Source organism: Phyllobates terribilis, unplaced genomic scaffold (genome assembly GCF_046119375.1).
Source record: "Phyllobates terribilis strain yellow unplaced genomic scaffold, ASM4611937v1 Scaffold_4__5_contigs__length_816908805, whole genome shotgun sequence".
Taxonomy (NCBI): Eukaryota; Metazoa; Chordata; class Amphibia; order Anura; family Dendrobatidae; genus Phyllobates; species Phyllobates terribilis.
In genome coordinates, this window is record NW_027362764.1 from 216,463,519 (window position 1) to 216,485,192 (window position 21,674).

General features: G+C 44.0%; 1 protein-coding gene across 1 annotated transcript in view; it reads left to right on the top strand.

Annotated features, from left to right (window-relative positions):
- The window catches only part of LOC141265247 (collagen alpha-6(VI) chain-like), a 394,142-nt gene that overhangs the window by 130,794 nt on the left and 241,674 nt on the right, over positions 1-21,674 (top strand). The window contains exons 7-9 of the mRNA XM_073678075.1: positions 6,466-7,089; positions 12,309-12,869; positions 18,980-19,537. Of these exons, the coding sequence (XP_073534176.1) occupies positions 6,466-7,089; positions 12,309-12,869; positions 18,980-19,537 (1,743 nt within the window). The remainder of the gene's footprint in view (positions 1-6,465; positions 7,090-12,308; positions 12,870-18,979; positions 19,538-21,674) is intronic.

Sequence of the window (21,674 nt, forward strand, 5' to 3'; positions counted from 1 at the left end):
GAGTCTGGAATTTTTTTAAAGACTCTGCTGATAACCCCAAAAAGGCCATATGTTCCACCTGCCATGCCAGCATCAGCAGGGGTGACAAAACTACCAGCCTGACCACCACCAGCATGATCAGGCACATGGCAGCAAAGCACCCGACTTTGTGGGGCAAAACCCAGGGTCCACGACCAGTGTCAGCGGGTGTCACCACTGCTACTTCCTCTGTTGTGCGTGCAATAGAACCCCCTGTTATGTGTGCAAGGCAATCCCCTGTCCATACTGCATGTAAAGATGCCCCCTCCTCTCAGTCTTCACTTGTTATGGCAGTTTCTCAAGAAACAGCATCAACGTCCACGTCCACGTCCCACCGCAGCGTTCAATTGTCTATATCCCAGACCTTTGAACGAAAGCGGAAATTCGCAGCTAACGCCCCACAGGCCACAGTCCTAAACTCGCACATTTCACGACTGCTTGCATTGGAAATGCTGCCTTTTAGGCTGGTGGAGACGGAATCCTTCCGCAATCTTATGGCGGTGGCCGTCCCTCGGTACTCAGTCCCCAGCCGACACTATTTTGCCCGGTGTGCCATCCCCCCACTACACAAGCACGTGTCCCAAAGCATCTGCCGTGCCCTCAACAACGCAGTTACTGGGAGAGTCCACCTGACAACGGACACGTGGACAAGTGCTTGTGGCCAGGGACGGTACATCTCTCTGATGGCACACTGGGTAAACATAGTGGAAGCCGGGACCCAGTCGGACCTTGGGTCGGAACACATCCTCCCCACACCGAGGATTGCGGGCCCTATGTCAGTCAGAGTTGCCCCCACAGTGTACAGCTCCTGCGCATCCTCCTCCTCCTCCTCATGTTCAGCCTCCATCTCAGATATCACCACATCAGTTACAAGCTGGAAGCATTGCAGTACTGCCTCCGCCAAGCGGCAACAGGCTGTGCTGAAACTCATAAGCTTAGGTGATAAACCTCACACTGCTTGTGAGTTGTGGACAGCTGTGAAAGAGCAGGCAGATCTGTGGCTGAGACCGCTGAACCTACATCCCGACATGGTCGTGTGTGACAATGGCCGTAACCTGGTGGCGGCTCTGAGGCGAGGTGAGATCACACACGTACCATGCCTGGCTCATGTGCTTAACCTCGTGGTTCAGCTGTTTCTTAAATCGTACCCTGAGTTGCCAGATCTGCTCGTGAAAGTACGCCGCCTGTCAGCTCATTTTTGCAAGTCGGCTACAGCTTCCGCCGCCCTTGCTGTGTTGCAGCAGCGTTTGCAGCTTCCGGCACACCGACTGGTGTGTGATGTCCCCACACGTTGGAACTCTACCCTCCACATATTGCAAAGGATTTGTGAGCAGAAGAGAGCAGTTGTGGAGTACCAGCTGCAACAAGGCCATCGATATTCAGGTCAGACTCCACACATAAGACCTCAGGAGTGGACCTGGATATCTGACATATGTACCATCCTGACAAACTTTGAGGAGGCCACCAAGATGGTGAGTGGCGATGACGCCATCATTAGTGTCAGCATCCCACTTGTCTGTCTTTTGCAACGCTCTCTGCAGAGAATTAAAGAGGAGGCATTGCAGCCAGAGTATGATGAGATGGATCAAGAAGCCGTAGCGGGCGATTACACACAGCCCAGCCTCATCTCATCCCAATGTGCATTGGGGGACAATGAGGGAGAGGAGGAGGAGGAGGAGGAGGAAGAACAGGAGCTGCTATCATGCGTTGTAGACGGTAGTACCTGTACAAGTGTCATACCGTCGGTTCAGCATGGGTGGCCCGAGGACAGGGGGGAGGAGGAAGAGGAGGAGGGGGAGGAGAGCATGATCAGTCGTCATCTTGGTGAGGACACGGAAATCTTGCCCGTTACCAGTCTGGCACGCATGGCTGACTTTATGTTACGCTGCCTTAACCGTGACCCTCACGTTGTCAAAATGTTGGGTGACAGTCATTACTGGTTGGTGACACTTGTAGACCCCCGCTACAAGGAGAACTTTCACTCTCTTATTCCTGAGGAGGAGAGGTCTACAAAAATGGGGCAATACCAGAAGGCCCTTGCTGCAGAACTATTAAAAAAATTCCCATCTGAACACGCTAGCGGCAGAGGTCACAGTTCGTTGCCCAACCAAGGCGTTTAGGCGAGAGAGATGCAACTCCAATCCAGCAGAGGCAGGGGAACACTGTCAACGTTCTGGGACAGTTTTCTGACACCCGCCCAGCTTACAGGCCCTAAAGCGCGGGGTACTCTCACAAGGAGTGGAAAGTTTCAAAAGATGGTGAGGGAGTACCTTGCCGATCGTACCAGCGTCCTCCGTGATTCCTCTGTGCCTTTTAATTATTGGGTATCCAAGCTGGACACTTGGAATGAACTCGCTCTGTATGCCTTGGAGGTCCTGGCCTGCCCTGCCGCTAGCGTGTTATCGGAGCGTGTTTTTAGTGCCGCTGGGGGAATTATAACTGATAAGCGCACTCGCCTGTCAACTGACAATGCTGACAAGCTGACCCTTATCAAAATGAACAAGGGCTGTATTGGGCCAGACTTCTCATCACCACCAAATGACAGCAGAGTAACATAAAGTCAAATCCACTGTGTTATTTCGGGAGGTGTATTCACATGCACCGCTTCACACCCACACATGGGTATACGCTTCCTCTTTTCGGCTGTTTAATCTTCTTCTCCTTATCCTCAGCCTCCACCACCACTATACCACCAGGGTGCCAGCACTGCAAGTTCCTCCGTCCTAATTTTTGGCAGCTTTTGCTGGGAAAGAATAAGCAAATTCCATGGGACACCCACTCCCCAATAATGGGACTTATGTTTGTAATATGCTGTACTGCATGGCTCTTGTAAGGGGCATTGCAAGTTGCTCCATCCTAATTTTTGGCAGCTTTTGCTGGGAAAGCATAAGCATATACTATGGGAGACCCACTCCCCAATAATGGGACTTATGTTTGTAATATGCTGTACTGCATGGCTCTTGTAAGGGGCATTGCAAGTTGCTCCATCCTAATTTTTGGCAGCTTTTGCTGGGAAAGCATAAGCAAATACTATGGGAGACCCACTCCCCAATAATGGGACTTATGTTTGTAATATGCTGTACTGCATGGCTCTTGTAAGGGGCATTGCAAGTTGCTCCGTCCTAATTTTTGGCAGCTTATGCTGGGAAATCATAAGCAAATACTATGGGAGACCCACTCCCCAATAATGGGACTTATGTTTGTAATATGCTGTACTGCATGGCTCTTGTAAGGGGCATTGCAAGTTGCTCCATCTTAATTTTTGGCAGCTTTTGCTGGGAAAGCATAAGCAAATACTATGGGAGACCCACTCCCCAATAATGGGACTTATGTTTGTAATATGCTGTACTGCATGGCTCTTGTAAGGGGCATTGCAAGTTGCTCCATCCTAAATTTTGGCAGCTTTTGCTGGGAAAGCATAAGCAAATACTATGGGAGACCCACTCCCCAATAATGGGACTTATGTTTGTAATATGCTGTACTGCATGGCTCTTGTAAGGGGCATTTAAAGTTGCTCCGTCCTAATTTTTGGCAGCTTTTGCTTGCAAGGCATAAGCAAATACTATGGGACACCCACTCCCCAATAATGGGACTTATGTTTGTAATATGCTGTACTGCATGTGACGCGCCCCCTGGGCCGTGTGTACACGTGTGTGGGATACCCGGTGCTGGGTCTCTGGGGTCTGTAGTCTCCGTGGCGGTGACCCGGTCCCGTGGCTCAGGCTGGTCAAACCAGTGGCAATCTTTCTTAGGTTTTGAGGTTAATTGTCCGACTGCGCCACCCGTTGATTGCGGTCAGGGAGTACCACCGCTGCGAGGCAGACCGCTGTGCCTGGTATTGTGTGCGCAGCATAAAATGGGATAACTCCCCTCGGGAGGAGTATAGCCTCAGGGCAGTGAGTGTGGATGATGGGGGTGATGGTGCACGAGCGCAGCAGGAATGACTCAGAGTCTTTGCAGTGCAGTTCAGGGTCTTTACTGATGATTATAAGGTAGACCCTCCCGGGAGTACTGGCTAGCATAAGAGGCCTGGTCAGTCTGTGACCAAGCAGGAGTTCCCCTGGCCAGGTGGAGTTGTAGGCCTCCCCGTCTGTCTTCACTCTTCCTGGCTACCTTGCTGTAAGAGGGTAGAAGTCGCCCACGTCCCTGAGTGTACCGTGTAGCGCTCACCCGTATGGCTGGTGACTTGGGGCCTTCTGTTAGCCTCCGCTCCACGACAGCGGTGCTGGTCCCTTGCTTGTGACTGAGCCTCCGGGCTTCTATGGCCAGAGGACCTGAAATCCCCTGCCGGCTGGTTTCTGCTGCTGGATATATAAGTCCTCACAGCTTCGGACTCCTGTGTCCGGTTCCTATTGTCTTCTGCCAGGGCGAGCTCTGCTCAGCTTCCAGCCCCTCGTCTTTAGCTCCTAGCTCCTACAGAGCTCCTTGCTGTTACTTTCCCTTGCTCTCACTCTGACTCTGACTGTTCTCTGTTCTCTGATTCACTCAACCCCACCCCATATCCAGTTCATAAGGGCAGAATTCTCCCCTCCCAGGACTGGGGCAGGAGGATGTTGCATGTTTAAGGGATCCTGACCAGGAAACCTCCCACTTGCTCTCCGACGTAATCTCTATTACTGTGGTGACCAGACCCCTGGGGTGCCACACATGGCTCTTGTAAGGGGCATTGCAGTACCTCATAATTTTTGGAAAGCATTCCATTCACTGCTTAGGCCAACAGTGCACAGGAGACCCAGTTGCTATAAATGGAAAAAAAAGGTTTAGTTAACACCCTCTGACCTCCATGTCATTTCCAAGGGGCATTGGAGTGCCTCGAAATTTTTGGTAGGCAATGCACTCACTGTATGCCCTATAACTGTGTAGCCGAACCGCTCCTTTTGTTAAAGAAACATATCCTACAAGACATATCTGGTTGACTGGCCTGATATTGATGTGAATGGTCCCTGTTCCTCCTGCTCTTTCTCCTTTGCCACTACCTCATCCATCATTTATCACCTGAAGCTTTGTTTTAACGGGAGTCATAGAACTTGGATAGTAACAGGAAAACATCCAGCAATCCTCGGAGGAGGTAGGATATGCGCCAAAACGCTGACCTCCTAAGGCCTAGCCGCTACTACATACATGCGCTTGCATTACAACAAAGCAAAGCAGATGCTAACTTCTATCATCCTCATCATGCTCCTCACCTTGGCACTCTCAACTCCCCTGATGGAGTAGCCAGGGCCCACCGGAGGAGTCTGATAGTCCGGTGGGCTCGGCCAATGCTGCCCTAAAGCAGGCCAGGCTAAGAAAAGTGTGGGAAAGGTTACCGGTACAAATAGGGGTGGCTGGGGACCGAGTATGGACACCAGGCCACCCCCTGGAGGCTGGGGAGCAAGCGGGGACACCCGGCCACCAGGTGGCTGGGGACTGAGTATGGATACCAGGCCGCCGACACAGCCATGGCGTGGTGGCCAGATTCCGCCTCCACATGCCTAAAAGGCCCAATTTAAAGTGCAAGCAAGCAAGCAGTATGGTATTGCAGCCTGGGGGTGGGTGGGTGGCAGGCTGCATACTTGCGCTTGCATTGCAAGGAATGGGGGAGGTACAATTGAACCTGGGACTAGAACTTGCATGGGGATAGTTGCAAGTCTGCATCTTCTGATGCGGTAAGGATCACTTATGATGGGCACACTTTTAGACAGTGACTTGGGAGTCAGAGATGCTTCCAGGGGTCTTCCCCATGCTGTTCCCTTGTCTTTTCAGCACTTTATGCATGTGTCACACAGCACATGGCCAGATAAGGTTGTAAAATGTTAAAATGACATTTCACGGTGAATGCATTTGTCATAGTTGAAAGCAATACAAAAGTGCAAAAACGCATAAAAAATGCTACTTGTGAACATAGCCGAAGGTGTGGAGGAGTATTTTTGTTTTTGGTCATTTATTTTAACTTATACACAAGTCTTTTCCCTGGAAAGGATGTTCCTTAACATATTTCACAGGAAAAAAGTTTCACTTTCGTTTTATTGTGAGCCTGTAAAAGTAGCTTAATACCTCTGACCACGTTGTTGACAGCAGTGACCTGGGGGTCAGAAATGCTTCCTGGGGCGATCCCCATGCTGTCCCCATGTCATTTGAGCACTGTGACTATCGTTTTGGGCATTTGTTAGGCTTTTAAAAGACTGCCGGGGGTGCCACCGCAAAAATGCTCGAGTCTCCCATAGACTAACATTGGGCTCGTTGCTCGGGTCGAGCACCCGAGTATCACGGCGAGCTCGGCCCGAGCTTCGAGCACCTGAGCATTTTAGTGCTCGCTCAACACTACTAAATATAAATAATATCAATGGAGAATCTAAAAATTTCTACTATGCAAATGTCCAGTGTTCATATTTTAGTGTTTTATGTCTGACATGAAAGTTGACTTTTTATAAGAAAAATATATTCACACATTTTTTATTACTTTAGTTTGTGGCAAAGGAATAGCAACAGATCTAGTGCTAATTGTGGACACTTCAAAACACACAAGCAAAGAAAATGAAGACTTGAAGAATTTCATAACTAACGTCTTAAGCAATCTGGAGATAAATGATTATTGTGTCCATGTGGGCCTGGTGGCATTCAACAGCCAAGCAAAAGTTATTGCTTCCCTCAAGACAGGAATCAGTGACTCTGTTGTTAAAGAATTTATAGGAGAACTGTCAGCATCAAGTGAAAAGATTGCAAATATTGGAGGTGCAATTAATTATTCAAGAAGTGAAGTGTTTGGTGATACTCTGGCAAGCAGAAAGAACCAGGGAATAAAACAGATAGCCATCCTGGTATCTCATAAGTCCTCTGAAGATAGTGTATTTGAGGCTGCTCATCTACTTCAACAAGAAAATGTCAGAATTTTTACTGTGGGCATTTCTCAAGCGAATGAAACACAAATGAACCAAATTGCATCATATTCAACTTTCAACAATTATCAAGTCAAGGTGAAGACATTTTCTGATCTTTCAATAAATGTAGACATTTTACTGAAGAAAATCTGGAATGTCATTGATCAAGATGTCGTTGCCTTATCGGAACAAACTGATCTGATCAAACAAGGTAGGATTTTCATAGTCCAAATAGAAATTGTAATAAAACAGATGTTTTTGAAATGCTGTATAGTAGTACATTCAAGTTCAATAATATTATACATGGTGTACTTGCCTATGCTTCTGCTTTAATATTCAGTCTAGATACTCCAGTACTCCATCAGTTGCTGTTCTTTTCCTTAGGAGTATTTCTTCTAGAATATAACACCTTCATAGCACAGTGCCATATTGAAACACTGTTGATCATATGGACTATGTACAATAATTTTAGTTGACCAATGACACTTTTATATAAAAGGTAACCACATCTGAAATAGACAGACAAAATTCTTATGAAACATATATTATCCACAAGTGATCTTTCCTTTAAAACAATTCCCATTCCCAGAAAGATTGTTCATCCTGATTGAAAATGTAGAAATGTGGCAAAATCCATTTTGGCACATTGCAACCTACTCTGTATAAAAATCATACAGTGGCACCTATGCTATATACATAGACTGGTAGACCATTGTGCAATGTAAATGACCTGCCGGATATGCAAATTGCAAAGGTTACTTTATTGGAGTAGCTTACCTTGTTTTGCTGCATCTGTAAGGGAAGACTGGATTACTGTAATGGCCAATACGGACAAAAATTTGCATATCGGCATTTGCAAAACTATAAGTTACAAGACAATCATTCAGTCAAAGCTAGGTCAACCATCAATCTACTTGTCTAATTTGCATGATCTCCTCTAGGGTTAAAAGAATTGTTGATGTCTTTGTACCACTGTGCAATCTTAGTACATGGCTCTGTTACATTCTACAGTAAGTCAAAGGGAAACCGACAGCTGATACATGCTGCTTAAACTGTGGACAGCATGTATTAGCCACTTGCTGTAGTATCCCAGCTGGGCCGGGGACCAATCCGCACTGTAGACCAATCGGACAGGTGGGTCCCAGGCGGCATCTCCCCATCCGCCGTCAGTTACTGACAGGTCTCTGTCTAAATATGCACATAATAAAAAGATAGGCTGCGCGGCACTCGCTGTAATGTGGGTGCTCGGATAGGATTCTACTCCACAATAATATGTAAATATAGATCCGGCACTCGAAGTAGGGGAAATATGTGAATTTATTAATACAGATTAATCCACTGTAAAAATATTTCATACGATGGCACAGAGGCCTAGAGGAACATCTTATATAAGATTGTAACGGCGCTGGGGATATACACTGCTGTGCTGTTGCTTTGGCGCTTAAAGCCAATTATGAATTATGAATACTATTATGAATACCACCGCTTTGTGTTCATTAGATTTAATCACACTGATGCTCTGATGAAGGCCACATTATTGGCCGAAACATGAAAAAAATGTATTTACAGTGGATTAATCTGTATCAATAAATTCACATATTTCACCTACTTGGAGTGCCGGATCTACAGGTGCGTCTCACAAAATTAGAATATCATCAAAAAGTTAATTTATTTCAGTTCTTCAATCCAAAAAGTGAAACTCATATACTGTATATTTACATAAATATGCACGTACGCAGAGACCTGACAGTCACTATCAGCGGGCAGGGAGAGAAGTGGCTTCTTTGCTGCCCTCCTTGAAACCAGCCCTTGCTCAAACAGTCTCCGCCTCACAGTGCATGCAGAAGCACTCACACCAGCCTGCTGCCATTCCTGAGCAAGCTCGGCACTGCTGGTAGTCCGATCCCGCAGCTGAAACAGTTTTAAGATACGGTCCTGGCGCTTGCTGGTCTTTCTTGGGCGCCCTGGAGCCTTTTTGACAACAATGGAAGCTCTCTCCTTGAAGTTCTTGATGATGTGATAGATTGTTGACTGAGGTGCAATCTTTGTAGCTGCGATACTCTTCCCTGTTAGGCCATTTTTGTGCAGTGCAATGATGGCTGCACGTGTTTCTTTAGAGATAGCCATGGTTAACTGAAGAGAAACAATGATACCAAGAACCAGCCTCCTTTTAAAGTGTCCAGTGATGTCATTCTTACTTAATCATGACTGATTGATCGCCAGCCCTGTCCTCATCAACACCCACACCTGTGTTAATGGATCAATCACTAAAACGATGTTAGCTGCTCCTTTTAAGGCAGGACTGCAATGATGTTGAAATGTGTTTTGGGGGTTAAAGTTCATTTTCTGGGCAAATATTGACTTTGCAAGTATAGTAATTTCATTGCTGTATTTCGTAAGCACTTCCATTTTTAAATAGTACTACTCACAGTTGATCATGGACAAGGGAAAGAATTTCAAGTGCTTACTAGATACCAAGGTGGCATCCTATTATAGTAATTGACTGAAAATGACATCAAATGTAAAAACATCTCAGGAAAAAGGGAAATACATGCCATGAATACATACCAGTATATTGCAGGATACAGTCACATCCCAGTGGCATATGATTGAGGTAGCACAGGTACAAAATACTATAGAAAAATCACTCATACACCTATACTCCATGAGGGGGATGGTTGCTTAGTGTTAAAATTGCACAGAAAAGTCTTGTATTAAGTGCCACCAGATAAGTATACGGCACTCAATGTGAATGGTGCACAAGTACCACCCTATGAATATTTGTATCGGAGTACTCGGGGCTCAAAATTATGCACAAAATTGATGCAAAAAATATCTTTATTTCATTATTTCATGAAGCAATCCAAAGTGAATGTGATGTTTTGGCCTTATACTCTCAGGCCTTTATCAATAATAATAATAATAATAATCTTTATTTATATAGAGCCAACATATTCCACAGCGCTTAACAATTCAGAGGTTCATATACAACAGTCATAAGTAACATTGCTAAAAATAATACAATAATTACAGCAAAAATAATAACGACCCTGCTCGTAAGAGCTTACAATCTACAATGAGGTGGGGGTGACACAAAGTACAATGACTTATTTACAAGGGTGGTCCAGCCATCTTGAGGGGATGAGGGATAGATAAAGGCTGCATGAGCTCATCACCGGACAGTATCTGTAGTGCTTTTTGGTTCGGTGGAGAGTTATGTTTGGAAAAATAAGGGATGGACTATAAGAAGATAAAAGTACTTCGATTAAGGAAGGTGATAGGCCGCCCTAAACAGGTGTGTTTTTAGGGAGCGTCTAAAACTGTGTGGTTCATCCTAATTTCTTGGGTTAGAGCATTCCAAAGAATAGGTGCAGCTCGGGAGAAGTCTTGAAGCCGGGAGTGGAAGGTGCGGATTAGTGCGGATGTTAGTCGAAAGTCGCTTGCGCAGCACAGAGAACGGGTAGGCCGATAAACAGAAATGAGGGAAGAGATGTGGGGGGGGAGAGCTTTGTGGGTGAAAACAAGCAATTTAAATTGGATCCTATAATTCATGGGCACCCAGTGCAATGACTGGCGCAGAGCGGAGGAGTCTGAGTAACGGTTAGCCAAATAGATGACCCTGGCTGCAGCATTAAGGATGGACTGGAGGGGGGAAAGTCAAGTGAGGGGGAGGCGAATTAATAGAGAGTTACAGTAGTCAAGGCGGGAGTGGATCAGGGCAACAGTGATGGTTTTTGTTGTTTCCAAGGTGAGAAAGGGGCGGATTCTAAAGATGTTCTTCAGGTGCAAGCGACAAGAGCGGGCAAGAGATTGTATGTGGAAGGTGAAGGAGAGATTGGTGTCAAACACAACGCCCAGACAATGCGCCTGCTGGCTCGGAATTATTGTGGTGCCACACACGGAAAAGAGAGATGTTAGATTTAGGGAGGTGAGTAGACGGCGGGAGCAGAAGAAGCTCAGTTTTGGAAAGGTTGAGTTTCAGATAGAGAGAGGACATGATGTTAGAAACTGCGGCCAGACAGTCACTGGTGTTCTGTAGTACAGCGGGGGTAAGGTCAGTGGATGAGGTGTATAGTTGTGTGTCATCAGCATAAAGATGGTACTGCAAACCAAATTTGCTGATGGTCTGTCCAACTGGGGCTGTGTAGAGAGAGAAGAGAAGAGGTCCAAGGACTGAACCCTAAGGAACCCCAATAGTAAGAGGAAGGGGGGAAGAAGTGGAGCCAGCGAACGATACCCTGAACATCAAACTCTATGACACAAATAAAATAGAATCAAATTAATTATCAATTATATGACATGCAGTTGAAGCTATATTAACCCATTAAGGGATAAATGATGGAAAGGAAATGATATATGTATAATGTATATACCTCCATAAATCCAAATGTTCTCAGGATGTATATGTAAACAATATGAAATGTTCATGTTAATTATATATTTGTTATTTATGTGGAATGTATCATAAATTGATTGGAGCAGCATTGATATGACAAATTGCTACAATATAAATAATTATGATTATATTTTGATAAATAATTTTGCATGGATTGCAATGACATTATAATAGACTGCAAATTGATAATTAATTTGATTCTATTTTATTTGTGTCATAGTGTTTGATAAAGGCCTGAGTGTATAAGGCCGAAATGTCATATTCACTTTGGATTGCCTCATGAAATAATGAAATAAAAAATTTTTTTGCATCAATTTTGTGCATAATTTTGAGTGCTGAGTACTTGTATTAAGTGCCAGTCGCACAGATACATGTAGCGCACCATGTTAGCTAATAGCCTATTGGTCACGCCCATACTATTAGAACAGGCAGGCTATCCAGTACTAGACCAGTACACCCCACAGATACAAAAACCCTAGTTTCCCCCACCATTACAGAGCCTGGCTGCATCCCTTGCAGATGAAAACATCCGAGGTATTCGTCAATAGTTTTGTGAAAATATGCAATTCGCTTTAAGGGTCCTCATTGTCTTGTGAATCCCTACACTAAAATTAAAAGCAATTTATTGAAAAAGACATCAAATCTAAAAAAAAATCACATTAAAAGAGACCATACTTACCCCTACCTGATTACAATACCATTGTAATATATGTCATTACCACTATGTTGTATATAGGTATTGTAACCATATATTGGTAAGTATGGCCTCTTTTTTCATCCTAATCCAGCACCACACTAAACTTCAGTGAACTCTGTAGAAAGACCCATACTTTCACAAATGTTAGTAAAGGCAGATTGCATGCTCAGGGGCTGGATTTCATATACCTGTGGCTATGGGACAAAGTGAAATACCTGAATTCAATGATTAAGACATGTGTCTCAACACTTTGTCCATGTATGTATTTTATGTGTCAATATTTAATACAGTATATTCATTTTCTTATATTTTTAATTGTAAATGTGTTTTTCTGCAGGTTGTCTTAACACAGAGCTGGCTGATATTCATCTGCTCATAGATGGTTCTGGAAGTATTTATCCATCGGATTTTGTAGCCATGCAGGAATTTCTGGTGGAGCTGGTAGAAATGTACGATATAGGACCCCAGAAGGTTCGAGTAGGGGCTGTGCAGTACTCAGAAGGCAGTCAACTGGAGTTTGGTATAGGTACTGATTACAGAAAAACAGACTTAAAACTGGCCATTCAGAATATCAGGCAGCGAGGTGGAGGGACCCAAACGGGTGCTGCAATAAATTACACACATGAATTAATAATAAATCCCAACAATATCAGGCCTGGGAATGTGCCTGTATATTTTATTGTTCTTACAGATGGAGAATCTCAAGATAGTGTGAAAGAAGCTGCAATGATTCTGAGAGAAAGTAAAGTTAATGTGTATGCAATCGGAGTTAAAGAAGCCAACCAGACGCAATTGCTGGAAATCGCTGAAGATCCCAAAAGGGTCTACTTTGTGCACAACTTTGATTCTTTGAAAGACATAAAAAATCTGATAGCTCAGCAAATTTGTACTTCCAAAGGTAAAATAACATTTTATGCATTAGTTTCTATTTTAGAAAAAAATAACACAAATGTATATGTAAATATGTAAAATTATTTTCTGAATGCTTAGTCCAGTAGCTCAATAATTGAGATCAAGAGGGAAAGATTAGCTCTTTTAGGGCAGACTGCGTAATGCATTATGGATGTGAATATATCCTTTTCTCTTATCCTCTCCCATCCTTTGCTTAAACTTGAAGGACATGTGACTTGTCTCAACCATAGTAACTACATACACAGTTATATGAAAAAGTTTGGGCACCCCTACTAATCTTAAGCTTAATGTTTTATAAAAATTGGTGTTTTTGCAACAGCTATTTCAGTTTGATATATGTAATAACTGTTGGACACAGTAATGTTTCTGCCTTGAAATGAGGTTTATTGTACTAACAGAAAATGTGCGATCTGCATTCAAACAAAATTTGACAGGTGCATAAGTATGGGCACCCTTATCATTTTCTTGTTTTAAATACTCCTACCTACTTTTTACTGACTTACTAAAGCACTTTTTTTGGTTTTGTAACCTCATTGAGCTTTGAACTTCATAGCCAGGTGTATGCAATCATGAGAAAAGCTACTTAAAGTAGCCACTTGCAAGTTGTTCTCCTGTTTGAATCTCCTCTGAAGAGTGGCATCATGGGCTCCTCAAAACAACTGTCAAATGATCTGAAAACAAATATTATTCAACATAGTTGTTCAGGGGAAGTATACAAAAAGCTGTCTCAGAGATTTAACCTGTCAGTTTCCACTGTGAGGAACATAGTAAGGAAATGGAAGAACACAGGGACAGTTCTTGTTAAGGCCAGAAGTGGCAGGCCAAGAAAAACATCAGAAAGGCAGAGAAGAAGAATGGTGAGATCAGTCAAGGACAATCCTCAGACCACCTCCAGAGAGCTGCAGCATCAACTTGCTGCAGATGGTGTCACTGTGCATCGGTCAACTATACAACGCACTTTGCACAATGAGAAGCTGTATGAGACAGTGATGCGAAAGAAGCCGTTTCTGCAAGCACGCCACAAACAGAGTCGGCTGAGGTATGCAAAAGCACATTTGGAGAAGCCAATTTCTTTTTGGAAGAAGGTCCTGTGGACTGATGAAACCAAGATTGAGTTGTTTGGTCATACAAAAAGGCGTTATGCATGGCGGCAAAAAAGCACAGCATTCAAAGAAAAACACTTGCTATCCACAGTAAAATTTGGTGGAAGTTCCATCATGCTTTGAGGCTGTGTGGCCAATGCCGGCACCGGGAATCTTGTTAAAGTTGAGGGACGCATGTGTAGCGCCCTGAGGGTTCGGCCGCTACAGGGGTATTGCACCTCTGCCAGAGGTGTGGTATTCCACTCCCGGGTAAGGATGGAGTATGGACCAGGGCTCAGTTAGCTGCATACAGCACACTCACCCCATTTCCGAGGGACAGCTCAACGGTGCTCCCATTAGACAGAAATGCAGGCACGACAGACCATGTCCCTGGCTGGAGTGGGGAGGGGGGAGGAATACCCAGTGGTATAGGAGCAGATAGGGGTTGGTTCCTGAGAGCAGGTAGGAGCCCATTGGTTGCTGGTCACCTGGGCTCATGTTTCTAGAGGGAGGTATAAAAGGTGGGCACCATCTTAGGTCTTGGTCTTGTCAGTTCAGAGAAGAAGGAGAGAAGGAGTTCAGCCAGAGAGGGCTGACAGGGAGCTGTGGCTCGGTCTGGGCCCAGCTCCATGAGGCAGGCCTAGGGTGAAGGCTGGGAACAGAAAGGAACAAGAACAGAAAGGAACAGAAACAGAAAGGAACAGCAGAGAAAGAGAGAAAGAAACAGAAGGGCTTAGGAACAAGAAGGCAGAAGGGACCCTAAGAACCCACGAGAATACAGGGTGAAGGGTCAGGCAGATTAAGGGTACCGGAACCCAAGTTGGTGGAGGAGAAACTACCCTCAGCCAAAGACTGGAGGTTGTGATCATTTATTGGTGCGACACCTCATCAAACCTGCTAGGAAGGCACCATATAGGACAGCGAGGAACGGAGCCCACGTTTACCCGCGCAGATCCGCGGCAGCTGGACAAAAGTGGGTCACTAGTGAGGCAGGCCAGAGAAAGGATTGAAGGGGGTCCTGTGCCATGCTCCTGAACTGCCTGGGGGTTGACCGAGCCCCTCACCTGGTAGACGCAGCATGGCTCGGGCAGTCATTCCCTGCAGAAGTGACTCAGATAACAACTGTGAGTAAAAGACCCTGGACTGCATCACTGACTCTGTGTTTCTTACCGCGCCAGCACTAACGGTACTGGGACGCCCTGCACCACAACCCACACCATCTACGCTCACTGCCCTGAGGCTACACTCCTCCCGTGGGGAGTTATACTATTCCCTGCTGCACCCACAACACCAGCCTCAGCGGTCTGCCCTGCAGCGGCGGTTCATCCTGACCGCAATCCACGGGTGGCGTAGTCGGACAATTAACCATAAAACTTATAAAAGACTGCCACTGGTCTGACCACCCTGAGCCATGGGATCGGGTCGCCACTACTACCCCCATCGTCTCCCTATTGCCCGGTTCCGAGTGCCCCACGGCCCAGGGGGCGAGTCACATGGATTCCACTCAGTATCAGCAGATTCCTGACAATAATGTTCAAGAATCAGTGACAAAGTTGAAGTTACGCAGGGGAAGGATCTTTCAGCAAGACAATGATCCAAAACACTGCTCCAAATCTACTCAGGCATTCATGCAGAGGAGCAATTACAATGTTCTGGAATGGCCATCCCAGTCCCCAGACCTGAATATCATTGAACATCTGTGGGATCATTTGAAGAGGGCTGTCCATGCACGGCGACCATCAAACTTAACTGAACTGGAATTGTTTTGTAAAGAGGAATGGTCAAAAATACCTTCATCCAGGATCCAGGAAATCATTAAAAGCTACAGGAAGCGACTAGAGGCTGTTATTTTTGCAAAAGGAGGATCTACTAAATATTAATGTCACATTTCTGGTGAGGTGCCCGTACTTATGCACCTGTCAAATTTTGTTTGAATGCAGATTGCACATTTTCTGTTAGTACAATAAACCTCATTTCAAGGCAGAAACATTACTGTGTCCAACAGTTATTACATATGTCAAACTGAAATAGCTGTTGCAAAAACACCAATTTTTATAAAACATTACGCTTAAGATTAGTAGGGGTGCCCAAACTTTTTTATATAACTGTATATACATATATAGAGTCGGGAAAATAAGTATTTCATACACTGCCGATTTTGCAAGCTTTCCTACCAACAAAGAATGGAGAGATCTGTAATTTTTATCGTAGGTACACTTCAACAGTGAGAGACAGAATATAGAAATAAAAAAACAGAAAATCACATTGTATGATTTTTAAATAAATTGCATTTTATTGCATGAAATAAGTATTTGATCACCTACCAACCAGCAAGAATTCTCGCTTTCACAGAACTCTTAGTTTTTCTTTAAGAAGCCCTCCTATTTACCACTCATTACCTGTATTAACTGCACCTGTTTGAACTCGTTACCTGTATAAAAGACACTTGTCCACACAGTCAATCAATCACACTCCAACTTCTCCACCATGGTCAAGACCAAAGAGCTGTCTAAGGACACCAGGGAAAAAAATGTAGACCTGCACAATGCTGGGATGAGCTACAGGTCAAGCAGCTTGGTGAGAAGGCCACAACTGTTGGTACAATTATTAGAAAATGGAAGAAGCACAAGATGACTGTCAATCTTCCTCAGGCTGGGGCTCCATGCAAGATCTCACCTCTTGGGGTAAGGATGATTCTGAGAAAGGTCAGAAATCAGCACAGAACAACATGGGGGAACCTGAAGAGAGCTTAGTCCACAGTCTCAAACATTACCATTAGTTACACACTACGCCGTCATGGATCAAAATCCTGCAGGGCACGCAAGGTCCCCCTGCTCACGCCAGCACATGTCCAGACCCATTTGAAGTTTGCCAATGACCATCTGGATGATCCAGAGGAGGCATGGGAGGTCATGTGGTCAGATGAGACCAAAATAGCACTTTTTGGTATCAACTCCACTCACTGTGTTTGAAGGAAGAAGAAAGATGCGTACAACCCCAAGAATACCATCCCGACCTTGAAGCATATTGGGGAAACATCATACTTTGGGGGTGCTTTTCTGCAAAGGGGACAGGATGAGTGCACCATATTGAAAGGAGGATGGATGGGGTCATGAATCGCAAGATTTTAGCCAACAATTTCCTTCCCTCAGTAAGAGCATTGAAGATGTTGAAAATGGGTAGTGTCTGGGTCTTACAGCATGACAAGGATCCAAAACACACAGCCAGGGCAAATAAGGAGTGGCTCCGTAAGAAGCATTTCAAGGTCCTGGAGTGGCCTAGCCAGTCTCCAAACCTGAACTGAATGGAAAATGTTTGAAGGCAGCTGAAACTCAATGTTGCCCAGTGACAGCCCCAAAAGCTGGAGAAAATCTGTATTGGGGAGTGGGGCAAAATCCCTGCTGCAGTGCGTGAAAACTTGTTCAAGAACTGCTGGAAACGTTTGACATTTGTAATTGCAAACAAAGATTTCTGTACCAAATATTAAGTTCTGTTTTTCTATTGTATCAAATACTTATTTCATGCAATAAATGCAAATTAATTATGCAAAAATCATACAAAGTGATTTTCTGGATTTTTTTTAAGATTCTATCTCTCACAGGTGAAGTGTACCTAGGATAAAAATTACAGACCTCTCCATTCTTTGTAGGTGGGAAAACTTGCAAAATTGGCAATGTATCAAATACTTATTTTCCCCACTGAATAAGTATATATATATATCTACAGTAGTTACTATTAGGGATGATGGAGTATGTTCTGTTAACCCTTTCGGCGAGCATGCTCGGGTGCTCGCCGAGTATCTTCAGCGTGCTAGGGTGTTATGTTTTAGTCACTCCGAGCTCATGATTTGTGACTGTTTGACAGCTTTAATACATGTGAGGAATGCCTAAGAAACAGCCATTCTTCACATGTATTAAAGCTGTCAAACAGTCGCAAATCATGAGCATGGAGTGACTAAAACATAACACCCAAGCACACTGAAGATACTCAGAAAACACCCGAGCATGCTCATAAATCTCGAGTAACGAGCATGCTCGCTCATCACTAGTTACTATGTGTATGTGTATATATCTATATATATATAGATATATAGATATACAGTGGAAACTGAACATGCCAAAATTTTAAAGAGAGTATGACACCAGGTTTTTGCTACTCTATCTAAGAGCAGCATATTGTAGGGGTAGAGACTCTGATTCCAACTATCTGTCACTTACTGGGCTGCTTTCTCTCATTTTTATAAAATCCCTGTTTTATCTGATGCAGATCTAGCAGTTCTCTAAATGCTGAGCTCTGTATAACCCCACTCACATCACTGATTAGCAGCTTTCTAATCATGTACAGTGTACACATAAAGCTGCCAATCAGCAGAGGGGGCGGAGTTATACAGAGTTCATGAATATGCTTGACCTGGCAACAGATTTACTAGTACTCTAGTGATAATCTCTCTAAACATTTAAATATATATATACAGTACTGTACTGTATGTCTGTTTTCTTGCATGCTGTCTTTTGGCTGTTGTTCTTCTGCTAGGTGAAAAGGCAAAACGTATTTCTTCTTCACAAAAGTTGATTCCCAAACACAAAGTGGCACTGTATCTAGTATTGCCATAGAGGATAATGGCCCCTTCTTTTTGCTGATCATAGTGGAACCAAAGATCAGTACCTCATACATTGATACCCTATGCCAAAGAAATAAGATAAAGATTTAAGTATGATTTTCCTTTTAACACATTATTTAAAATGTGGTGCAGAACATGCTTTTACAATAGTCTTTGGCCAGGCTGTCACTATGGTTAGTGGGATTACATGTTAAACCAGAACACAAACACATTTTGGTATATATCTGAAAGGGTTAAAACAATGTTTTCACAAATGCAAACAAAAATCTTTGTGCTATTTTTGGACTAATTTTGACTTAAATTATTAGTTGTTTTTAGTAATTCTATAAAATGTCTTTACCCTGACAGGTTTAGAACAAATATAGTCTAAAAATTACATTTTTGTCTTTACAGCTTGTCAAAATGTAGAGGCTGATGTCATGTTTCTGGTTGACAGTTCTGGAAGCATAGGCACAGATAACTTTAATAAAATGAAGGAGTTTATGAAAAGCCTGGTTAACAAAACGAAGGTTGGGCCAAATGACTTTCAATTTGGCATTGTCCAATTCAGTGAAGACAGCATGGAGGTGCTACAGCTAAACAAGAATAGAACCAAAGCTGGTATCTGGGAAGCCATTGAGAAAATGCCATACATGCAAGGGCGTACATACACTGGGAAAGCCTTGGACTATGTCTCTCAGTATTTCACAGAAATAAAAGGTGCCAGACCTAAGGTGAAAAAGTTCCTGATACTTATAACAGATGGAAAAGCAAATGATGATGTTAAGCCTCAGTCTGCCTCTCTGAGGAACAGTAGTGTGAACATTATTTCGGTCGGCATTTTTAATGCAAATAAAACTCAACTACTAGAAATAAGTGGGAAGATAGAACAAGTGCATTATCTGGAAACTTTTGAAACATTAAAGACTATAGAAGATGAATTAATTTTTGGAATCTGCAATCCTCCTGAAGGTAAGTAAACAGTAAATCTAAATGTCCAATAGAAGTATCATTCACAACAGAAAAGAAGTCATGGCTCAACATGAAGTTCTATATGTTACACACACGCCGCTAGGTTCAGATAGGGTGAGGCGGGTTTCATGAATTCTTTGGAATCCTGGGGAACCCTTACTCAGGGCAACCATAGACCATGTGCTGCAGCTTCTCTCAGGCACACAGGGGTATTGAACCTCAGGAACAGACATGTAGGTTGTTTCACTTGCTGACCAGACACACTGGACAAGAGTCCTCATAAACGGTAGAACAGTAGCATTTAATAAGACGCTGCACAGCCATTGCAAGTTAAGTCTTATGAGCAACAGGCTCCAGTGACAATCAATACAGTTTCCTTAGCAGCACAACAGTTCACAGTCTTCCCAGTAGTACAGGACAACACAGTTCTAATGAAAAGGCACATTAATGAACACAGCATTCTTTACAGCACAGTGAGATGGAGGAGGGGGGAGGGTTTGCTGAGGGAGATAATAACTGTGACACCATTTCTGTCCTTATTTTTCTGCCTGACAATACTCTGCACTGCTAGTTCAGGAACTCTACCTAACCTGTGCTTAGCTTCACTCCTAACTTGAATCCTTTTCACTTACAGGGGCGCTTCTGTGAGATACAGAACACACACACCACCTTTCTCTTCGGCTCCAGCCAGACAGCAAACAACTTCCCCACAATTCCCCTGGGGCTCTGCTAAAACACTCCACCTTTTCCTGTGACTGTGTTAACCCCTCTAGTTGCTGGAAGCTTCTAGAGCACAACACTTCTTGTCTCCTGTGCTTGTGTTACTTCTAATAGTTGCTGAATGCTTTTAAAGCCACAGCACTTCTTCTGCATGTCACACTCTTCCCTCCTTTTTGAATGTCGACCTCGACATTCGTCTTAATTGGCGAATTTGACCAATTCTGAGACAGTGGTGAAAGTTGGATAACTTTATATACAAATTGGCATTGCGAAGTTTGGATAACGTTCAAGAACATTGATAACAACCTAATCTTACAACCTTTTTCTTGAAGGATGCCTGTAAGAAATAAACAATTAACACAATTAAAACTATCAGCATCTCTTCAGCTGGAGTTTTTCGTATGTCTTCAACCAGCTCTCTCTCTTTATGCTTTAACAGTTCTTTGTTTCTACAAAGTCTTTTAAGGAAAATCAAACCATGAAAACTAGTCTTTCCACCAGGTAACATCTTCCATACTTCCTCTCAGTGGTGAATACCACTCAAGTGGGCTTACCTAGTCTATAGGCAGAGATACCTGTTTCCAGTCGACAGTCCTTGGCACTTGACACGGTTCACCAAATGACTCATATGTCAGCATCATGGGCCTCCTCACTTCTCGAGTCGACATCCTCCTGGTGGGTTGTTCCTCAGAGACCACGGGTTCTTCGCTCACAGAAGTTTCTTCCGTCTCACTCATTTCCCATGCTTCCTCAGATGCTCTTGGAGCTGCCTCTGTAAGTTACTGTACTTCTCCTGAGTCACTTGTTTCCGCATGGTCTGGTAATTCCGCTCCTCCTGAGTGTTGATCGATCTCTTCAGGGGCCGTCGTTCGATCTGAATTGGACTTCATCTGTACTCCTTGGTACGAACTCTGGAGCCTCAGGACTTAGTTCACTCTCCTGAAGATGGTACATCCCTCTCCTTGCCGGTCCCAGAAATAGAATGGTGTGTTCTTCTTCATCGGAACTTTCAAGGTCACTATCCACCTCCGGAGCTTTAGTCTGTGGTGGTCCCTTGGTCGATATCGGACAATGTGGTTCTACTTCTGAGAAATCTTGTTGTGGTGGGAGGTAATCACAGGGTAGTAGAAAATTCCAATGGACTATTCTGGTTTTCTTGTCTTCCATTTCCAATCGGATTTCATACATTGGGCAGCTATCAGCTTTCCTCCTTACGACCACATACACCTAGTCTTCCCAGTACGAACAAAGTTTTCTTGGACCACCTTTCTCATGTACGTTCTTGACTAGCAGCCAGCTTCCTGGTGCCAATACTGCTCCATAACATTTTTGATCATAGTACTCCTTACTCTTGCTCTGTCCTTGCCTAACCACTTTGGACGCTATGTTGTGTGCCTATGCCATCTGTTCCTTCCAT